General features: G+C 49.2%; 7 protein-coding genes across 7 annotated transcripts; 4 read left to right on the forward strand and 3 right to left on the reverse strand.

The window, feature by feature from the left end:
* Positions 1-2,060: 2,060 nt before the first annotated feature.
* Positions 2,061-2,858, reverse strand: EI90DRAFT_2901444 (uncharacterized protein; the record flags this gene model as incomplete). Its single annotated transcript, XM_039054066.1, has 4 exons — positions 2,061-2,271; positions 2,329-2,626; positions 2,679-2,760; positions 2,814-2,858. Coding segments are annotated over 4 exons (636 nt in total), but the record flags the coding sequence as incomplete, so codon positions are not given.
* A 1,651-nt stretch (positions 2,859-4,509) lies between these two features.
* Positions 4,510-7,365, forward strand: EI90DRAFT_3114456 (uncharacterized protein; the record flags this gene model as incomplete). The annotated part of the gene is made up of 6 exons (XM_039062669.1): positions 4,510-4,804; positions 4,859-4,927; positions 4,975-5,211; positions 5,272-5,555; positions 5,610-6,079; positions 6,129-7,365. 6 exons carry the CDS (start codon positions 4,510-4,512, stop codon positions 7,363-7,365), a joined length of 2,592 nt encoding a protein of 863 aa, XP_038923746.1.
* EI90DRAFT_3284426 (pseudouridine synthase) lies at positions 7,329-8,872 on the reverse strand. Its single transcript, XM_039066920.1, has 4 exons — positions 8,546-8,872; positions 8,436-8,491; positions 8,223-8,377; positions 7,329-8,164 (listed from the first exon to the last, which is right to left on the reverse strand). Exons 1-4 carry the CDS (start codon positions 8,811-8,813, stop codon positions 7,531-7,533), a joined length of 1,113 nt encoding a protein of 370 aa, XP_038923747.1. The 5' UTR covers positions 8,814-8,872; the 3' UTR covers positions 7,329-7,530.
* Positions 8,873-9,023: 151 nt separating this feature from the next.
* Positions 9,024-11,276, forward strand: EI90DRAFT_3143197 (uncharacterized protein; the record flags this gene model as incomplete). The annotated part of the gene is made up of 11 exons (XM_039064996.1): positions 9,024-9,260; positions 9,318-9,388; positions 9,442-9,616; positions 9,659-9,783; positions 9,836-9,916; positions 9,971-10,178; positions 10,236-10,429; positions 10,480-10,603; positions 10,673-10,990; positions 11,050-11,131; positions 11,194-11,276. 11 exons carry the CDS (start codon positions 9,024-9,026, stop codon positions 11,274-11,276), a joined length of 1,698 nt encoding a protein of 565 aa, XP_038923748.1.
* Positions 11,277-11,508: 232 nt separating this feature from the next.
* EI90DRAFT_3114459 (nucleotide-sugar transporter-domain-containing protein) lies at positions 11,509-12,851 on the reverse strand (the record flags this gene model as incomplete). Its single annotated transcript, XM_039062670.1, has 2 exons — positions 11,509-12,027; positions 12,120-12,851. 2 exons carry the CDS (start codon positions 12,849-12,851, stop codon positions 11,509-11,511), a joined length of 1,251 nt encoding a protein of 416 aa, XP_038923749.1.
* Positions 12,852-14,941: 2,090 nt separating this feature from the next.
* On the forward strand, positions 14,942-16,857 carry EI90DRAFT_3163846 (uncharacterized protein; the record flags this gene model as incomplete). The annotated part of the gene is made up of 5 exons (XM_039066287.1): positions 14,942-15,059; positions 15,149-15,520; positions 15,590-15,693; positions 15,721-15,789; positions 16,064-16,857. The coding sequence occupies 5 exons, from the start codon at positions 14,942-14,944 to the stop codon at positions 16,496-16,498; spliced, it is 1,098 nt and encodes a 365-aa protein (XP_038923750.1). The 3' UTR covers positions 16,499-16,857.
* EI90DRAFT_3027382 (uncharacterized protein) lies at positions 16,385-16,960 on the forward strand. The gene is made up of 2 exons (XM_039057982.1): positions 16,385-16,674; positions 16,726-16,960. Exons 1-2 carry the CDS (start codon positions 16,505-16,507, stop codon positions 16,775-16,777), a joined length of 222 nt encoding a protein of 73 aa, XP_038923751.1. The 5' UTR covers positions 16,385-16,504; the 3' UTR covers positions 16,778-16,960.
* Positions 16,961-18,213: the final 1,253 nt, after the last annotated feature.

Raw genomic sequence — 18,213 nt, forward strand, 5'->3', positions numbered from 1 at the left:
CAATATTCTATATAAAATAAAATCCAGAAAATTCATGGCAGCATGGGACAACATAGAATAAAAGATAGAAAAATAAAAGGAAGGTGTGCTATATAAAATAAAATCAAAAAAATTCATGGCAACATGGGGAACACTGTTTTATCAACTTACAAAGGAATTCCATGTGATGGGAGGTGGTTGGGGTGGTTGGGGTGGTGGATTTGGAGAAATGGCCAGAAAATGAAGAAAAATAACAAATAAAAGGGCCTCACTCCCAGTGCATTGCCAAAGAGGGGGGAAAGGCTTTTCTCATTCCTGTGCATGATTAATGGAGTGGGGTTCGGGGCAAGGCCCTGATGGCCCTCCGCAGGAGCAGGGGTTCAAGGGGCTGGCCCCTTGGTGTAAAAAATAATCAAATATGTCCAGGGGGGTTTGGGGTGCAGCCCCAGGCTCTCCGCAGGAGTGGGGCTTGGGGCAACGCCCCAATAGCTCTCTGCAGGAGCAGGGGTTCAAGGGGCTGGCCCCTTGGTGCATAAATAATCACCATATATCTTATTATTTTTTTAGCACATGGGGAACAATAATAACAAGGATGACATTGCATGGGGCAACGCCCCAGGGGGGTTTGGGGCGCAGCCCCGATGCCCTCCGCAGGAGCTAGAGACCGCTAAACGCGTGGGTGTGCGAGGAACGAGCACCCCACAGGTTAAAGGTCTCTAGTAAGGACAAAGGAAAAAGGAAGTTATGTCACAAGTAATAAAGGAATAGTAAGTTTGAGGGAGAAATATCGTCAATGTTGTTGACGACAATGACGACGCACCAGGTGACATTGCCAGAAGGACATGTGATGGTGAGCTCCGAAGAAGGCCACGGCATAGAGGGTTTTTGTCAGGGACCGACCCGGGGTCGAGAGCACTCAGGTGTATCGCCTGAGGCTGAGGGTCCGGTAGGTATGACGCGGGCGCGCGTAGCAACGGGCCTGAAGCAGACAAGGGTCCCTGGCCACTAAGACTAAAGTGGGAAATGTGTTATTGTTATTATCAAGGGAAGTGTAAGCTACTTGCCCAAAGTGGGAAATGTGAGAAGAAGGTTGCTTCTCAGTTCCCACTTAGGCTGTGTTTATATACATGTGGTTGAAGGCCATGTGGGAAGCGCCACATCATCCGAGCACACAGCCACCTCTGTCCGGGTACCTCCGTAAGAGGTCCTAGGAGCGTCCGGTGTGCGGGGGGTCGTCCAGTGTGTCCGGGTTCGGGCGCGTTACACTGCAGCTGGGTCAATGGTACATTGATACAAAGGAAGTCGTCCGTGTGATAAGAAAGGAATAAAGAGGAGAGAATAGAAAACAAGGAGAAGAAGAAAGGGAAGGGAGAAAAGGGGAAGAGGGGGGAGGTCGGGAGGAGTGGATGGTGGGGCACCGGGTTAGGTGGGGCCGGGTCAGGCGGGCGTGCCCTGACAGTTTTCCGAGTTTCCAGGTCACGGTACCCCAGAGCTTCTCCAGGCCCTCCGGGCATTTGCGCAGTTGTGGGAATTTTCACTCGAGTGCACCAGTGCAGTGGCACATGCACCCAAAAGGTGAAAGCCTTATCTAAGAGGGTAGGCCAGGTGGTGCACCTATAGTACCATATTACTGTGTTCCCGTGACGAGTAATAGGTGAGTTTATTTCCTTTTTCTATGACTCTGACGTATTTTTCTAACTAATTCTCTTATTAGTTCTGGTTAGGGTGGTTGGTTGGTGTTGAATATTTGGTCTTGCATTGGATAGGGCAGTTAGCCTTGGTTACCCTTTGCAAGTTGGATCCCGGATGTTTACGGTGTCTTTCATTTTTCGGCTCATGCCTTGTTTCTTGTAACTTCACTTCTTCTCTTTTGTTGGCGCTTCTTGCTGCTACTCTCTGTCTGTCTTCATCGTTACCCTCCACCTGCCCCATCGCCTCCTTTTTTTTGAGGGGGGGTTTTGTATCTACCGGCTCGCTTCAAATCAAGAGGCTTCGACATCTTGTCGGGGCCGTCGCCATGCTATCCGTTACGCCTTCGCCCACGCATGCATAGAGCGACGAAACGTTCTGGCTAAATTGGCTCAGCAAGAGAGAATTGAATTGGCCATAATGCAAAAACCCACAGAAAGTAAAGGTGTCTCAACAACCTCCCTTAATTTTTCGATTTGATCTTTGCAGCCCCCGACGTCCGAGTAGGTAATGTCTGGCTTGTCTTCGACTTGCATCATGGTGACAGAAGGGTCAATCTTTGGAGGCAATGGGATCTGAATTTGGTACTTGTTACGATCCACTCTAAGAAGGAGGATCAACGTCTGAAACTACAAGGTGCCAATTAGCCAGGGCTCCTACCCAACACGCATTCCTTCCTCCACATCAGTGGGCGCGACACGTTCACCGAGACAGACGACAAATTTAGCAATCTGCTTGATATTGATAACATATTGGTCTTCCTCATCGGCGCCTTTCTGGCCTTGTTCCGCACCTGGCCGATTCATGGCAGCTGCGCGAGCAGCTTTCTCGGGGTCCATACGGATAATTTTCGTGCATCGCGCAACCGGCAGAGGCTGATCTTCACTCATCCTCTGCTTGTCGGCGGCAATGTCCCAAAGGTTTGGAGGTGCAAGGCCGGTGTCGGACTCCTTAATGCCTTGGAGGTATTATGGGATTTGGCTTGTTAGATGAGCAACTACTCAACATACCCATCTCCTCGTTGACTCGCTTCTGAACCTCTTTTATATCACTTTCTACTCTCTTGAGTTGAGCAGCATACGGGCCTTGGCCCTAAGATGATAAAGTAGGCTAATGTAAGTAACATAAAACGGGGCCAAGCGTACGTATGTCTTTAATATTTGTATATCGTTGTCGTCAAGAGCTAGCAATGGGCACCAGAAAGGAGCGATAGATAACGTTCTGAATGGAAATCAGGATGCCGCAGGGTCAGCCGACCACCTACCTCCCTAAGAGAGGTTACCAACACCTTTGAAGCCGGCCTTAACGAGAAACTACAACAAGTTATCGCCCTAATAAACAAAAAGAGATACAGTCGTAAAGCACTACCGTGTTTGCTACCGTGTTTGTAGCGGGTCTTGGAAGCGTAGACTGAATGGCCGTGCACAAATATTGGTTATACCCCGGTTATACCCCTTTTTTGCCTCAGCTTGCTGACATACGATTTTAGCTCATCACGCTTACTGAACGCTGGAAACCTCCTTGTTCATGTCCATGTGCTTTACAACCTGGCTTATCCCTTCCCCCGCCTCGACACCAAGTGCACTCTTTCCTCTCCGTACTCTTGCACTACACCATGTCAACTTAGCGTTTTTTCACGGTTCGTGGCCCAAAATACGCCTTGGAAATAGAATGCAGCATCCCCCCCATAGACATCACCCTAGACTTCATAGTCCGCCACGCCACCCTACGATTCGCCAGACTCGATACCAACAACCCAATCATATCCCGCATACCCGCCGAAAAACAGATCCTCATACCCTCAGATTCGAACACCCGGGTCAACGAATAGAATTATATACGACCCAGTGTGTAGGACATGAGAGACCGACACCGGGGGTGGCTATAGCAAAAGCCACAGCAGGGAAACACGCGAACAGATGGTTTAAATGGATATGGTTCGTCCCAAAGTCGAAGTAAGAGTGCTTTACACACCTGGAGTGGAAACCTACAGAACGAAGAACGGTATCTGGACAACTGGCTTAACAGCAGGGCAGAACCAAGGCAGAACCGGACCAGACCCAACCACAACTCAACAACCCATCGGGATTACCAACTCCCATTAAGATGTATCGCGAAAGCTACAAGGGTCCCACCAAAAAAAGGAATGTTCACGCTCGTAGAGAAAAATTCATGTTTCATTTTGAACTATCACCAGGAAGTGTAGAATGGACAGTGCCCCAGGTGTTTGTGGTGAGAATGGGAGTTGATGTAAATGACCCGGTACTCTGCATTGAGGCGTAATGGCTATGGCATTATATCTGCTAGATGATCAAGGCTTAACAAGCAAACGCATAGAATTTCAGGCATATATACTTATGTTGTGTTTTGTAAGGAGGCATGCAACACACATGCACCGAAGTCGTTCTTGGGCAGGACACCCTCTATGACTTTGCAACGTTATATAGGATTTACTATCCACGAAGTTCTTCGATGATACCTGATTTGGGCCTCTGCCCCGTGCGTGCCCTGGGCGGGGTAATCAATCTCCAGCGCATCCTGCACGTAAAATATCGAGGACTGGCAGACGTGGCATGCATTGTCCAGAAGCAAACATCATCGTCGACGCGCAAATTCCTTTGGTTGTACGAGTGATATTGATTGTGGAAAGCCACCTGATGAGCGTGAGAAGTGTCAGAACCACTAGCAATGACTCAGTTTAAACTCGTGACCAAAACATTTGTATCCGTAAGCCAGCCGCAATCGGACTGAACGACATAGCACCCACCCGATCGCGATCGGGCCTCTGTCGGTGTATGCCGGGGGTCCTAACATGCTCCACATCACCAGTCTAATACTCTAATGGACGTCGACCCAATAGACGGGGCTGACAGAGACCAGCTGCTCAACAGTAGGATTATCCAGGCAATTGACCATTATAAAAATACGGATCCTGACGCTTTCGGACCAAGCCTTCAAGCTAGTCGACTGGAACCAATAATCTTATTGCAAATAATGCTTTCAACATATCTACCTGCCATCACCAAAGCTCCTGATAGAGCCAGGTGTATTGAATACGTTGACAACAACCCAGGGTTATGGCCTAAACTTACTTCAGCATACAGCCGCAAGTCGTTCTCAGAATTGTTCAACTATGGTAAGTTATGTTCGCTCTGTGGTAGTACTATCATGTATATGGTTCCATTACTAGTCGATATGCCGTTCTTAATGGACCTTACCAATCAGGAGGTTGCCAGCTCTCCAAGTCCTATTATCCAGAGTAAGCACCTGTTTGTCTTCGGTCTCTCATCTGACAAGTTGCTTCAGATCTTCAAGTAGCGTTTGAAGAACCTTACAAGGGAGAGACACCCCAGCTATTTATTAATGTATTGAACGAGTATTGGGGGTCTCGCGCGGGCCTACCAGCTGAGAGACCATATAATTGGTCTATCTCAGTTATCCAGTCTTCGGGTATGGGGAAATCCAGAATGGTCGAGGAAGCCGCGTCATCCATGTTTACGATCCCAATCAACTTACATGAGGAGCTCGGTAATGATCACAAAGGTGCGCAATGTTCCATCGCAGATTCATATTTGTGATCGAAGATGTTAATTTCGCCTCTAGCCTATCCTCCTCCGGACAGGATGTTTCGCGATTATTTTCGAGGACATGAGGCTAAAAGCGATCTTTGCCTACAGGCAGAGTATGCAATTATATTGCACCTGCTATTCGCAAAGGTCGCCGAACTAGTTGGGGGATGGCGTGCCTCGCTAGGTGATAGGGCACCTACAACAAACGCAGAGCTAGCAATGTTATGGGCTGAGGTTCTCAACTACGGACGGAACGATACCGAAGTTGGTGAGTGTCGCAAGCATATTTTAGATGGTGTGGCGGATCAGGCAGCGAAGGTGATGTCCAGAGGCACTAATGGTTGCTGCCACCTGCTGAATTTTCTCGGGAAGAGCCGATCGAACGTAGGTGCAGGAGAGAACCTGGGCTTCTGGATAGCCCAATTGAAGCAGTCATGCCAGAACTTTGTCCAGGCCATCCATGGTAATACGGAACCATCAGAACTCATATGCATTGTCTACTTTGACGAGGCTCAACAACTTACACAATCCGTCCCGCAGAGCGAGGCACGCCGCCGCTCGCCCTATCATAACCTTGGCAAAGTGCTGGCTGACCTGACAGATTTCCCTATTTTTTTCGTTTTTCTATCTACGAGTTCTCATTTTCAGAAATTCGCTCCCTCGCGCGTCATCCATCCATCGTCTCGCATTTCTCAGGGTCTCCGCCTCTTCCCTCCTTTCACTGAGCTGCCATTTGACATATTTGTGGATGAAGCATTTCAATCTTTGGAATCCCAGAATAAAAACCGCAGCCTTGAAAACATGGGCCGAACGGATGTGATGGCAGGGTTCGGACGTGGCCTGTAAGTGTCTACTACCTAATTTGCGATAAAATTGACTAATTCGCAACAGATGGTATGTCCACCACAAAAACTGGGCGCAGAAACAAGGATTGCCTGTTATATCGTTTGCCAGGGACAAACTGATTGCGGAAGGGAACCAAGCGAGAGTGTTCCACTCTCTCATTGCTGCTCTGGGGGTTCGCATTGGGATAACCTTCGACAATACAACTCAAGCCTCAATCAGTATGGAATCAGAACTGATCGAGTCCCATATGCGCGTTGTTTATGCCATCCCCGAGCATCGGGAATTCCTCCATGGCGGATCTCCCTCTGAACCTATACTGGCAGAGGCTGCAGCGAGGCACCTGAACTACCCTCCTGATCGCCCTGGAATAGAACAGCGAGGTCCAGAAATTCTGGCTTGGGCTTGCAAAAAGGGACTGCTTGCGAAGGGAGAGCGTGGGGAACTCTGTGGTCGACTTCTTGTGACTATTGCACATGATATTGCTTTGAAACCTCTCCAAGCAACTGACAAATATTCTTCCAACCCACATTTCCATCGACCTGTCCCTGTCCTCGACTTTCTTAAAGCTCTCTTTACGGGCGACATCTTCCACGACGTGATACTTGATGCCCATGCAGTGACAGACAAGGCGGATGTGCCCACTTTAGGAACAGCATTTGCCGAGTCTTATATCTTTTTTTCCCATTTCGCCCTGGCCGGAGATTCTGAAATGCTGTCTGCTCCAAACCTGGCAGTAGCTTTGCTGCGTGGCATGGCTCTCCAAGCTAAAGACAACCAGGAATCGATTGATGCTGTTATTCCTGTTCATATGGGTCCACTAGATGCGCCAATCTCACCGAAGTCGACGTCAGCGATCAACTTACAATTCAAAAATCGTAAAAAGTCCCAATCTTTCCATGTTCTTCGCCACATCACCGTTCCAGATAGAGAGATGTCAGTAATATCTATCATTTTCGAGCTCGGAGACGAGAAAGTGCGAGATGAAGATGAACTTGTCTCAATTTATCAAGCAACATATCGGGAGACACGCGGCTCTGAAGACAAACCACACTGGGACGACCACCATTATGAAATAGTCGCTCATGGGTGCACCGCGAAGACTTTCAGGGCGGTTTTGCCGACTGCTGAGCCATTTTACCAGTCTATTCTTGCGGCTCAAACGATCATCATGGACTTTCCTCGAGCACTTAATCAGCAGAGTTTGCATGCCCTTCAGAACTTGAAACCGTTCTTTAATGGTGTCCAAGAGAGTAAATCATGGGCAAAGTATTTCGTAGAATGATCTGTTCCAATGCAAATGGCACCCAACAATATACAACACTGACCATTTCGAGAGGCGACTCTAGGCAGCAATGCCATAAATCATCCCGAAACAGGGGATAGTTTATTAAGAACCTCGATCTCCCATTCTTTCATGCTCGCATCTTCGTTCTTTTGGACTCCCGATTCAGGAGCGCCTGCCTTCTCTTGTATCCCAAGGGATGCAGTTGCCGTGAGCTGTTGTCAAGGGATTCGGTTCAGCTTCTACCGCCTCGGCCGCAGTATTTTCCTGCAATTTGGCATTGTGAAGGGGACCGGGGATGTTGAAATAATTGGTCCCTTCAGCAAAATCCCCTTGCCGAGTCCGAGTCAGCCTGACGATGTGCGCAGCAGAGCCGACGGAGTGAGCCAAATCATGTACAATGGACCGGACATAGGTACCAGAGGACACCCTCATTCTCAGAGTGAAGACTGGCGCCTTCGAAGTTGAAGATTTTCCAAGTTCTTCCTCGGCACTATCAATTATGGTGGCACCTGGGAGTACGGGCTCTGATGGGGACGGAGATGTGGCTGCAGAAATACTAGATGCCGCCAATATGAGTTTCTGTATACTCTCGAACGAAGCGCGTTGGGCTTCAGTAATGTGCTTAGTTGGCCATGAATATGCGTGACCCGGCGACATGCCGTCCGCAGCATCCTGCCATCCAACAAGCTCAATATCATGGATTGTGGCTTGGCGAGCTTCTATGGGTCTGGGTAAGGGTGTACCCGAACGGGCGTATTCATAGAGAGGTTTGCCATCCATCTTCAATGCCGAATAACTGAACGAGCTCAGAAGTCAGAAGGTTTATTGTGAAGGAGATAGTTGAGGACGCGAACATAGGTGGCAGTTGGCTGATTGATCCCCTGAATGCACCGAGAGCAGCAGATAACTTTTCAGGAGTTACATGGGCAAACGGTGCCCGTCGAACCACAGCCCCTTCACTGTCGTACGTGTCAGTTTCACAGCCTAGAATTGCGGTTGCATAATATTCCTGGATAACCAGAATACGCGAATCAGTACTGCAGGATAGGAAGTCAAGCAGGAGTTACCTTTGCGCAATTTAAGAATTGTGAAAGGGATTTTGTTCCTTTATTAATGCCGACAACTTGAAGTGAAGAATTCAATATCTGAACGTATTAGAAGATGATTACGGAATTACCCAGAACGCCATCGGCCAGAGGATCTAGCGTTCCTCCTTGACCCACTTTCACGGATCCGTATTGCTTGTGGCGCTTCTTACTTCTATTTGTACTCCTTAACCTCATGTCTTGATTTTTCCTTCTGTCCTCTTCTCGAGTCACGAAGAGGGGTGATTCCCAGAGCAATGGCTTCATACGGTCAAGAAGAACCATAGACGGAGGTCCAGAAGGTTTTATTAACCCAAACACCCCATCTAACGGATACTTCTGGTTCGGCACTCGAGGCATCGCCCAAAATATCTGGCCTCGAAAGAAGCCAGGCTATGGAGTCGAGGATGAACATGATCGGTATGTGACGGCTCGCACTCAATTTATTCGGTTCCCTCTCAAAGTACTTGGTATGCCTTTGGTAACATCAAGCAAAAAGGCCGATCGAGGGAACTCAAAAGGTGTGGAAACTACATAGAACCCACCCCAGTGCTACTGATTACTCTCTCAATGGAAGGTTCTGCGGAGACCTTACTACGTTTGTCATCTGCAATCGCTCTCGAGCTTATCCAAGCTCATGAAAGTGGCAAGACCGTAAACTTGAATGAAATCAGGGCAAGGCTTTCAAAAAAAATGGGGTATGGATCTGTGCCGCGTCTTGTGGATATAATAAGTGCGGTCCCTGAGGAATATAAGAAAACTCTTCTTCCAAAGTTGAGGGCACGGCCCATCAGAACGGCCAGTGGCGTGAGTCGCCCTGATGAGACTTGTGTCCACACTTGCTTAAATAGTATGTGAACACAGATTGCCGTTGTTGCTGTGATGTGCAAACCGCATCGATGCCCACACATCGCAATGACGGGCAACATCTGCGTGTAACTATCGTCGCGTGTATTCCAAGATATCTTCGCTGAAACGACATTTGCAGATATTGCCCAGGAGGACCTGACTCGGATTTTGATTATAGTACTCAGAGTTACACTGGTTACGAACCGACGAGTATGCGGGCAATCCGAGCGAGATACGACCCATACGAGCAGACAAAGGGCCGAGTGGAGCAGCTTCGAAGCTTAGGTCTTAGTGTGGACAAGGCCAGTGCCTATGTGTGGGTCAACAAAATGGAACATGGACCGATTAATCCATAGATTGAGTTTATTATCATGGGGGGAACCTTCATGAGTATGGCGGAAGACTACAGGAACAAATTCATCGCCCAGCTGCCTAACGCATTATCCGGATTCACGGGGACAAATGTCGATGAAGCTGTCAGGTAAATTACCCGACGTCCCCCATTCATCTGCTCATTACGGCACGATCACTAGGTATTCAGAGCAAAGTAAATCTAAAGCAATTGGCATCACCATCGAGACTCGGCCAGATTACTGTCTTCGGCCACATTTAAGGTGACCATGGCGTTGATTCACTGAAGGGATGTATGCTAAGACGGCCGGCTGCAGTCAAATGTTGCGGTATGGATGCACGCGGCTCGAAATTGGGGTTCAGTCTGTATACGAGGATGTAGCCAGGGACACTAATAGGGGCCACACTGTCCGAGCCGTTTCGGAGTCGTTTCATTTAGCAAAGGACGCTGGGTTTAAAGTGGTGGCCCACATGATGCCCGATCTACCCAACGTAGGAGTGGAACGAGATATGGAGCAGTTCAAGGTGCACACCAGTTACCCCCCAAATCGTCTATGTTCACCTCATGGTATGACTATTCAGGAATACTTTGAAAACCCAGCGTTCCGATCCGATGGTTTGAAAATATATCCTACTCTTGTCATTCGTGGCACTGGGTTGTACGAGTTGTGGCGAACGGGAAGGTACAAAAATTATACGCCCAATGTCCTGGTGGATGTTGTCGCACGAATTTTGGCCTTGGTTCCCCCGTGGACACGAGTATATCGAGTCCAGAGGTAAATCGAGCCGAGATATTTATATTATGATCGACTCTCACTTGCATCAGAGACATCCCGTTGCCACTCGTCACATCTGGCTGCGAAAATTCGGGTAATCTGCGGGAGCTCGCTTTGGCTCGCATGAAAGACTTCGGTGTCGAATGCCGCGATGTTCGGTATCGCGAAGTTGGGGTGGGACTCCCTTGGTCTATTTGTTGCCATCCTCAGATATCTAATGGCTCTCGCTTTTATTGCAAACAGATCCACGAAATTCATCAGAAAGTTCGGCCAACCCATATTGAGTTGTTACGGCGCGATTACACCGCCAACGGTGGGTGGGAGACCTTCCTATCGTTCGAAGACCCTGAAAAAGATATCCTGGTGGGACTTCTACGTTTACGAAAGTGCTCCGAGGAAGGGACATTCCGACCCGAGCTCATTGCCCCTGGATCAGACGATGGCGATGAAGGCGGTGGTTATGGAAGTAGCGGGACAGGGGTCAGTATTGTCAGAGAGCTGCATGTTTATGGCACAGCAGTGCCGGTTCATGGTAGGGATCCGACAAAGTTCCAGCACCAGGTGAGAGGCGCTACGTTTTACGAAGGTTGTTGACATCCAAAACCCACTACTTTCTTCAGGGTTTCGGGACACTCCTGATGGAGGAAGCAGAGCGGATAGCTCGAGATGAGCACGGAAGTGTAAAGCTGGCTGTGATATCAGGTATGTTGCATGATAATAAATACAAGACTCGATGTCCCCCATCTGACAATAAACATGTGCAGGTGTCGGGACTAGAGACTACTATCGCAAACTGGGATACGAACTTGATGGGCCATACATGTCCAAATCTCTAGTGAAAACTTAAAGTGTGAGGTAGTACCAACATTGCGTAACAGTTGCCACAAATAGTGATATCAATGGTGTAATCTTGTTTCTCATTTTTACTTTGGTCCATGACGCTAAACAAGTGTGGTTAAAAACATAACGAAGTGAATACTGGTTGGGATAGTGCCTTACCGTGCGCAGAGGGCTGCGCAGGCGAGAATCTGGATAGCACGATAACCTGGCAGATTAACGGATACTGTCCCTCGAGTTGGCTAAGTGAAAACGAATGTTAATCGCGATCCCAACCAGCGTGTTTCTTTGTCCCAGGAAGGCCAATGTGAGTTGCCTCTACCCGAGGCAGCGACGGAAATTCCAGCAGGATGGGGCGTGGCATCGGGACGAGTTGATGATATGATGGACGGTGAAGAGAGTTGGTTGGGAGATGACACTACGCTCATCTGCGGAGACAGCATCATCGGAGACATGACATGAAGGGGAACAGGCGACGAATGTGCAGAGCTTGTCGATAACCCAAAGGCGGGACTCGCGTCTGTCCAAAGAGAATCATTCCTTGTCTCCTGCTGCCATGAGCCCAACATTGATACATTCCGGTCCACCGGACTGAACCCTTTATTATTTGTGACGAGCCCTGGCCCCACAAAGCCGCTCTTATTACCCCCACCATAGCTATCTTGCTCCTTGAGAAGCTCAGACACGGGTGTTTCCGGTTGGTTGTACATTGCCGTTGCCGCGAGTACCGTAGTTGCCCCAATCGTGAAGGTAAGGGTGATCTGATCCCCGAATAACGCAACACTTGCGAGGGACGAAACAACGATACTTAGGCTTGTGGCAAAACCTTTAAGGATATTGTCTGAATACTCACCACGGCGGTGATAAGACCTCCAGCCACCTGGACTAAGACCGTTGCCCATGCCCAAAATCCGAAGTGGTGAAACAAATTTAATGGAAACCTAATCCCTGCGTTGGGGCTTGAGTTGTAAATGATGGGAACGAGAGCGGGGATAAGGGAGAAAAGCGAAAGTTGTAGGTTTCGGACCCAAAGGTCGGATCTACTCCCCTTCAGAACCATCTCGAAATACACACCCGCCAATCCGGAAGTGATGCACGCAAAGGACACAGCTAAGAATCCCTTGAAGCGGTTCATTTCATGGGTGAGTGGTTTCTCCGTCGTATGAACAGTTACTGGTTCTATCGTCTGCCCAGGGTCGACGTTGATGAAGATAGTGCTGTTCGGGAGAGTAGGCGGCGATCTGACGATAGATGAGGCCGACACTGACTTTGATCCGGACTGAATCTGTACGATTCCAACACCAATGGCAAGGAATAGCAGAGAGATCCATTTCCTCGTGGATATGCGCTTTCGCAGCAGCAATACAGAGAAGGCAGCGGTCGTCAATATTTTCACCTGATATATGACCTGAAACGCCGCAGGATCTAGATTAGACGCCGCGACGAACTGCAAATTATTCTGCACGACATAAAGGATGGCGGGAATGGACAGTTTCCAACAGTCCGGACTGAAGACCTCTTTCACAAGCGTCCGAAACCTTCTTCGTACGTCTTCAACATTGAGCTTTGAAACGTTCATGAGCATGTTTTAGCGCGCGTTAGGACACTTTTTCGTGCGATTGTCCTTTGCGACGTTGTGACAGGTTCGCTATCCGCATTTGCAGTCGCGTGTCCATCAATTCGAGAGAGAGCTATTGCCATCGATATTGAGCCTTTCAGTAATTCGTTTAGGAGAACAGCTGTACATTTTGTCGGGTGGTGAGAAAACACGGGAGTAGTGCAGGATGATGGTGAGAGACGCATTTTGTAATGCAAGGGTGATAAGCCTTGTAGAAGCATGAGCACATGAGGGATGCGGCTTCTAGAATGCTCATACGAGAAGTATTTAAGAGGGATGTCATATATTTTGGGATTTGGTGGGTCCTGTTTGTGAAACTGTGATTGCCTTGTAGGTGATCTCATGGTAGATGATGTGAAGGAAGGGGAGGCCACGGGCGAGACATGTGAGGTGTACGATAGCGGAAGGGAACCATTTCCACCAGAAGTGGGCCCTCGATGATGCAGCTCTGTTGCAGGAAGGGGGATTGTGTTTCCACACCAAGAGACCTGACATGTGAAACGCCAAGTGCATCAGCAAGCCACATCAACTTGAAGGGACCAGGAACGCAGGATCATGGGATTTCCTTGCAAACTTGCGTGGCATCAGCTACTGTGAAACTCACCATGGCAGCCCCCGTTCCCGCGGGACGTGGTGAGAAGAGGCTGAGGCCATCCTCAGCCAGAAGCCCTTTTATGAAGGTCAGCATACTGAGGCGATCCTGTGATGCCACTTTACCTTTTTCCTCAGGATTGATCAGGATTAATCTCGGGACTTGCCGTTACAACCATCGTGTTCGTTCAGCGACTGATTAACAAACCCACACAAATGGATCACCTCGCGGGACTTTGGGTCGTCTTTGCCTAGCTAACTGGACGCGCGGAAAGCTGGAGCCTAACGACAATTTTGGTTACCATCTCATGTATCCGCAGCACACGACCTGTGGGACCACATCAGAAGAATTTCCTGGGTGGGAGCAATTCCTGTGATGCATATGTACAAGCCTCAAAGATTCGCAGAACAATCGTCTGACGGGAATAGGGAAGATCATCCATGAGTAAGAAGTTCAAGAGGACCGAATTGGACGAATGAATGCTGATAGTGGACACAATGATATCACTGCGCGTGCATTACGCTCGGAGACAGTGTCTCTCACTGCAGTCTTTACTCATAGAACGTAACGGCCACCATTTTCTCGCTCACTCCCAGCAAGAAGTTGTGGATTGACATGTGGAAGAGCTTTACTCTAGGTCGGCCAGTTGTGCCGGATCGGGACTCATGACCCAGCTGTATATCAATCTCATTGGATCCCAATCGTTCAGAGTTGCAACTGATCTGGAAATTATCGAGGCCAAATGTGGCTGGACGTAAACCTTGAACCGGTACTTTTGATTCCCTTGGCCACAAAAACAACGTGGCTAATGCCATGCATGCAGGGGCGTTTGAGAGGGGATAATCAACGATCTTGTGGCATATGATTGGCACTGGCTTAACCAGCTTGTGGCACCCAAAACACCGGGAGCATCATGATTTGAAATAAATCCCGCGGGCGCTTCGTTGTACTCAGTAACACGAACTAGCATGGGGACATGAATGTCATGAGCTCGCATGCAATCAGTGAGAGAATGCTCAAAGGCACCGAATGAGTTGAGCTAAGAGGGTGAAACATCCCATGCTAGCTCAGTGTGACAAAAGGTAAGCGAGGACCAGGACATGAAATTTAGAACGATGCGTGACGCCTGGTGCTGGTTGGAGGGGAGGGTGTGATATGGGTGCCTGGGGCGCGCTCAGATCTCAAATATCGTGAGTCGTGGACGTCCGTTCAAGGCCATCCCTAATCAAGTCGAATATTGGCAAGGAATATTCCATGACAAGGAACAGGCGGACCGTTTGATGTCCGGTGCGGGCCGGGCCACTTTATTCCATCCTAGCCAAGCTGCAACACTCATTATAAAAGCAATCTAACCCAGGGCTATGACCTAGGACCTGCACTCCTCCTCCCCCCTTCTTCGCCCTCGTCGCATCCACCTTCGTGTCTATCTACTCCATTACAAGTGTTGCCGACTTCCTCAGTTGCAATGGCCATCCATGGACTCGTAAACGGGCACAGTCAGCCATCCCAACCGCCTCGTTCGATTCGACCTGGAGTGTTTGCACCAATCCCCACCTTCTTTACGGCAGGGACTCAAGACCTAGGTAAGTTTATCTTCAGGATACAACCCTATTTGAACATATAGTGTCTGCTGACTGACTTGTGCCTGGAACCTTCTTTATGGAATTTCCAGACTTGGAAACATTCAAGATTCAGGTTGTCAAAGTGGCGATCGCAGGAGTTGGAATCGTCATCGCCGGTACTATGGGCGAGGCACACCATCTTTCCCCATCGGAACGTATTGCGCTTATTAAGGCAGCTCGGAGTGCGCTCGATGACGCCTCCCCTTCTCTCGCTCATGTGCCCATCATCGCTGGCACAGGTTCCGGGTCAACAAAGCAAACCATTGAACTTACACACGATGCGTATCAGGCAGGAGCCGATTACGCAATTGTCATCATGAGCGGCTTCTTTGCAGGTGCTCTAGCATCTAACAGGAATGCGTTGAAGAGGTATTGGAGTGATGTGGCGGAGAACAGCCCTTTGCCGCTGTTCATTTATAACTGTAAGCGCTTAGCTATTTTTGAGGATAATTTGTGTTGGGTAGACTGATGGGAGATACAATGATGAATAGATCCAGGTGCAGCCGGTAGTATTGACCTAGAATCGGATCTGATCGTAGAACTCGCCGAGGAAAACCCAAATATCATTGGAATCAAAGCAGATAGTTCCCAACCCGTGATGCGAGCACTGACGTCCCTTTAGGTGTGGGGTGTGGCACGCATAGCAGCCGAAACTGCGGATCCTGTGTGGATGAAGAAACATTCCATCCCCGTGAGTCTGATTTAAAATCGGGACACTGAAACCCGGAAGATAATCACCTTCCGGGATTCTTGGGGTTCTTTTTTCCGTTCGGATCGCGCCACTTCTCAAAGGCGCGCGGTCCATCCCGTTCTCCGACTTCGGCCTGAACAAACTTGACATGCAGGTCTCAGTATCAGTCCATGATCGCATCCCCTTGACCGTTACTAGCAGAGCAAAGAAACCAACTGACAATCTCGTTTTTCTGCTTCCCTCGATAGGTTCCTCGTGCTTGGAGGGTTCGTAGACTTTCTTCTCCCCTCCGTCTTCGCAAACGCACACGGCCATAACGGGCCTCGCAAATGTGGCACCCCATGCCATCAGAATTCTTTCCGATCTTTCTTTCGCATGCCATCCATCTTCTCCTGTCCCAACCAAAGGCGAACAGCCCGATCTCTCACGCAAATCGATTTTCGCAGAAGCACAACGTTTGCAGGGAATCATTGCGAATGCAGATCGAACCATTGCACTAGCTGGAGTAGCCGGAACGAAATGGCTACTGCGTCGTCAGGATCCGGGATTGTTCCCTCCTGGTTCTGAATGTCCTAGAAGACCGTTGATGAAACTTGATGATGAGGCTGGAGAAAGGTTGTGGATGCAGAGAGATGTAGTGGCGCTCAAGGTCGAAGAATCGAATGCTGCTGCTAGTGCTGGTGCTTCTTGCAGTACGACCGTGGCGTAATAGTCGATGCTTATGCTTGGACCCCTCTCTCTTCTTTCTACTTGTTTCGCCCAATTGCTTGTTTTGCTCCCGGTATCGTTGGTCAAACAGACCTCGTTCATGATATTTTTTCACAGACGTCGAGCTATCACTTGCCATTCGGCTTTCAAACGTCGTACATCCCGCTCTGCAACAGGCTGCTAAAATATATCACCCTGTTTTGGCTAAGCAACCGTGGTTCGACTAACCTTAGGGTTCGGCCTTCCACGTGTTGATTGTGCGACTATCGCATACGAATAAACAATTTCACTGGCTCTTTGCCGGATCTGCAAGGGGATCAATAGGGGCAACGGAAATAGACAGCCCGGGGGGTCTCGCGTCTTGAGAACAAGCTTGGCAAAGTGAGCAATGGGGGAGGTGCCAGCGGTATGGAATTGTACATTGCTACGAGTTGGGAATCACATGCGCAGCATTTCCAGATTGTCACTGCAGCTAGGGAATTACGAACCGATGCTCCTGCATGAAATTGATTGGTGGGTAAGTGGGCAGCCATAGTGTGACTCCGATGTAGAACCAACTCAATGATCCAGTAGGCGCCTAATGCAGCGCGGCTCCCGGATCCACGGAATCACGCTATCGTCGATCATTGCGTTCCAGACAGGAGCGCTACTCCGATCGCTGTTACTAGAAGGCTCGAGCCAAAACCTGGACCCTGCCCTGCATTCCACTGACCGGGACAGGGGGCGTGGAACCCCCCATTTAAACGTAATTACCATTTCAATGTGTCGAAGAACGTAAGGAAGTCGAGAGAGAAGCGGTCTCCTGCACTCTTCGCGCGATCGGTCGACTTTGTACAGCGGGAATCAAACAATAAGTCGGACATGCTGGATTTGGCGGGGAGAATGATGAAGGAACTCTCACCTGCCCCACCTTCCCGAAAAATCGAGCTAGCCGGTGATTTCGATACGTGCCACATGGTAAGTGTGAAACGCTTCACAGCCTCGGATTTGACAGTACCGTACGATGGGTCCATGCTTCGGGACTGACTTTGAGCAAGCACCAAGTGTCTCAGCTCGCGGTCAGATCTTGACGGTGTAAGTCCTGACCGCCAGGCCCGTCCGGAAGTTCCCCTTAGCTCGCAGCTGGCTGTGTCTCGATTTGAGGGGTCTTATTTGGTCGCGTGATATATGAAAGCTGGGGTATAGATGTCCCCCAAATCGGGAAACTGACGAGAAGGCACTGCCACTGCCCCCGAAACTCACCTCCTGCACACCTTGCGTAGCTGGATCGATCAGGTCTCAGATGGTGTAGTGTGGAGGGAATGGCCTATTTCGATGTAACGCAAACTAATCCCAGAGCCCTCCACTTATCAGGGCCAGTTATCATGTCACTGTGATCGACCTTCAATGCCATCTCCCCAGTCTGATCCTCACTTTCTCAATGTCGATCTACCACACAAACCTCTTGTGCACCCGCTCTGGATTCCTCCGAGGAGTTGAATCGGGATTTGGAGGTGGAATCGACCCTTGGTTGGCTCCGGAATGGTGTCGGCATCAACTTGAAAGGGGACGTTCGGGGAGCGGAATTATATATGCGATCTGGGTACCAGCTTTAGGATACATGGCTACGCAACAGGAGATGGGTAGATCGACCCATAAATGCTCCAAACGATGTAGATACAACATTTTGTTTTCAGGATATCAAATTTGATGGATCGGATGCAAATTGAAGATTTC

Source organism: Cantharellus anzutake (genome assembly GCF_015039405.1).
Source record: "Cantharellus anzutake strain C23 chromosome Unknown EI90scaffold_1, whole genome shotgun sequence".
In the NCBI taxonomy this organism is placed as follows: Eukaryota; Fungi; Basidiomycota; class Agaricomycetes; order Cantharellales; family Hydnaceae; genus Cantharellus; species Cantharellus anzutake.

Bases quoted from the DNA above. Each gene is read 5' to 3' on its own strand.
- EI90DRAFT_3027382 (XM_039057982.1), top strand. From the start codon at position 16,505: ATGCTTATGCTTGGACCCCTCTCTCTTCTTTCTACTTGTTTCGCCCAA. The intron at 16,675-16,725 runs CTGCTAAAATAT...GGTTCGACTAAC, and splicing joins ACATCCCGCTCTGCAACAGG to CTTAGGGTTCGGCCTTCCAC.
- EI90DRAFT_3284426 (XM_039066920.1), bottom strand. From the start codon at position 8,813: ATGCCTCGAGTGCCGAACCAGAAGTATCCGTTAGATGGGGTGTTTGGG. The intron at 8,492-8,545 runs GTAATTCCGTAA...CTTCACTTCAAG, and splicing joins TCTGGCCGATGGCGTTCTGG to TTGTCGGCATTAATAAAGGA. The intron at 8,165-8,222 runs GTTCGCGTCCTC...GAGCTCGTTCAG, and splicing joins ATCAGCCAACTGCCACCTAT to TTATTCGGCATTGAAGATGG.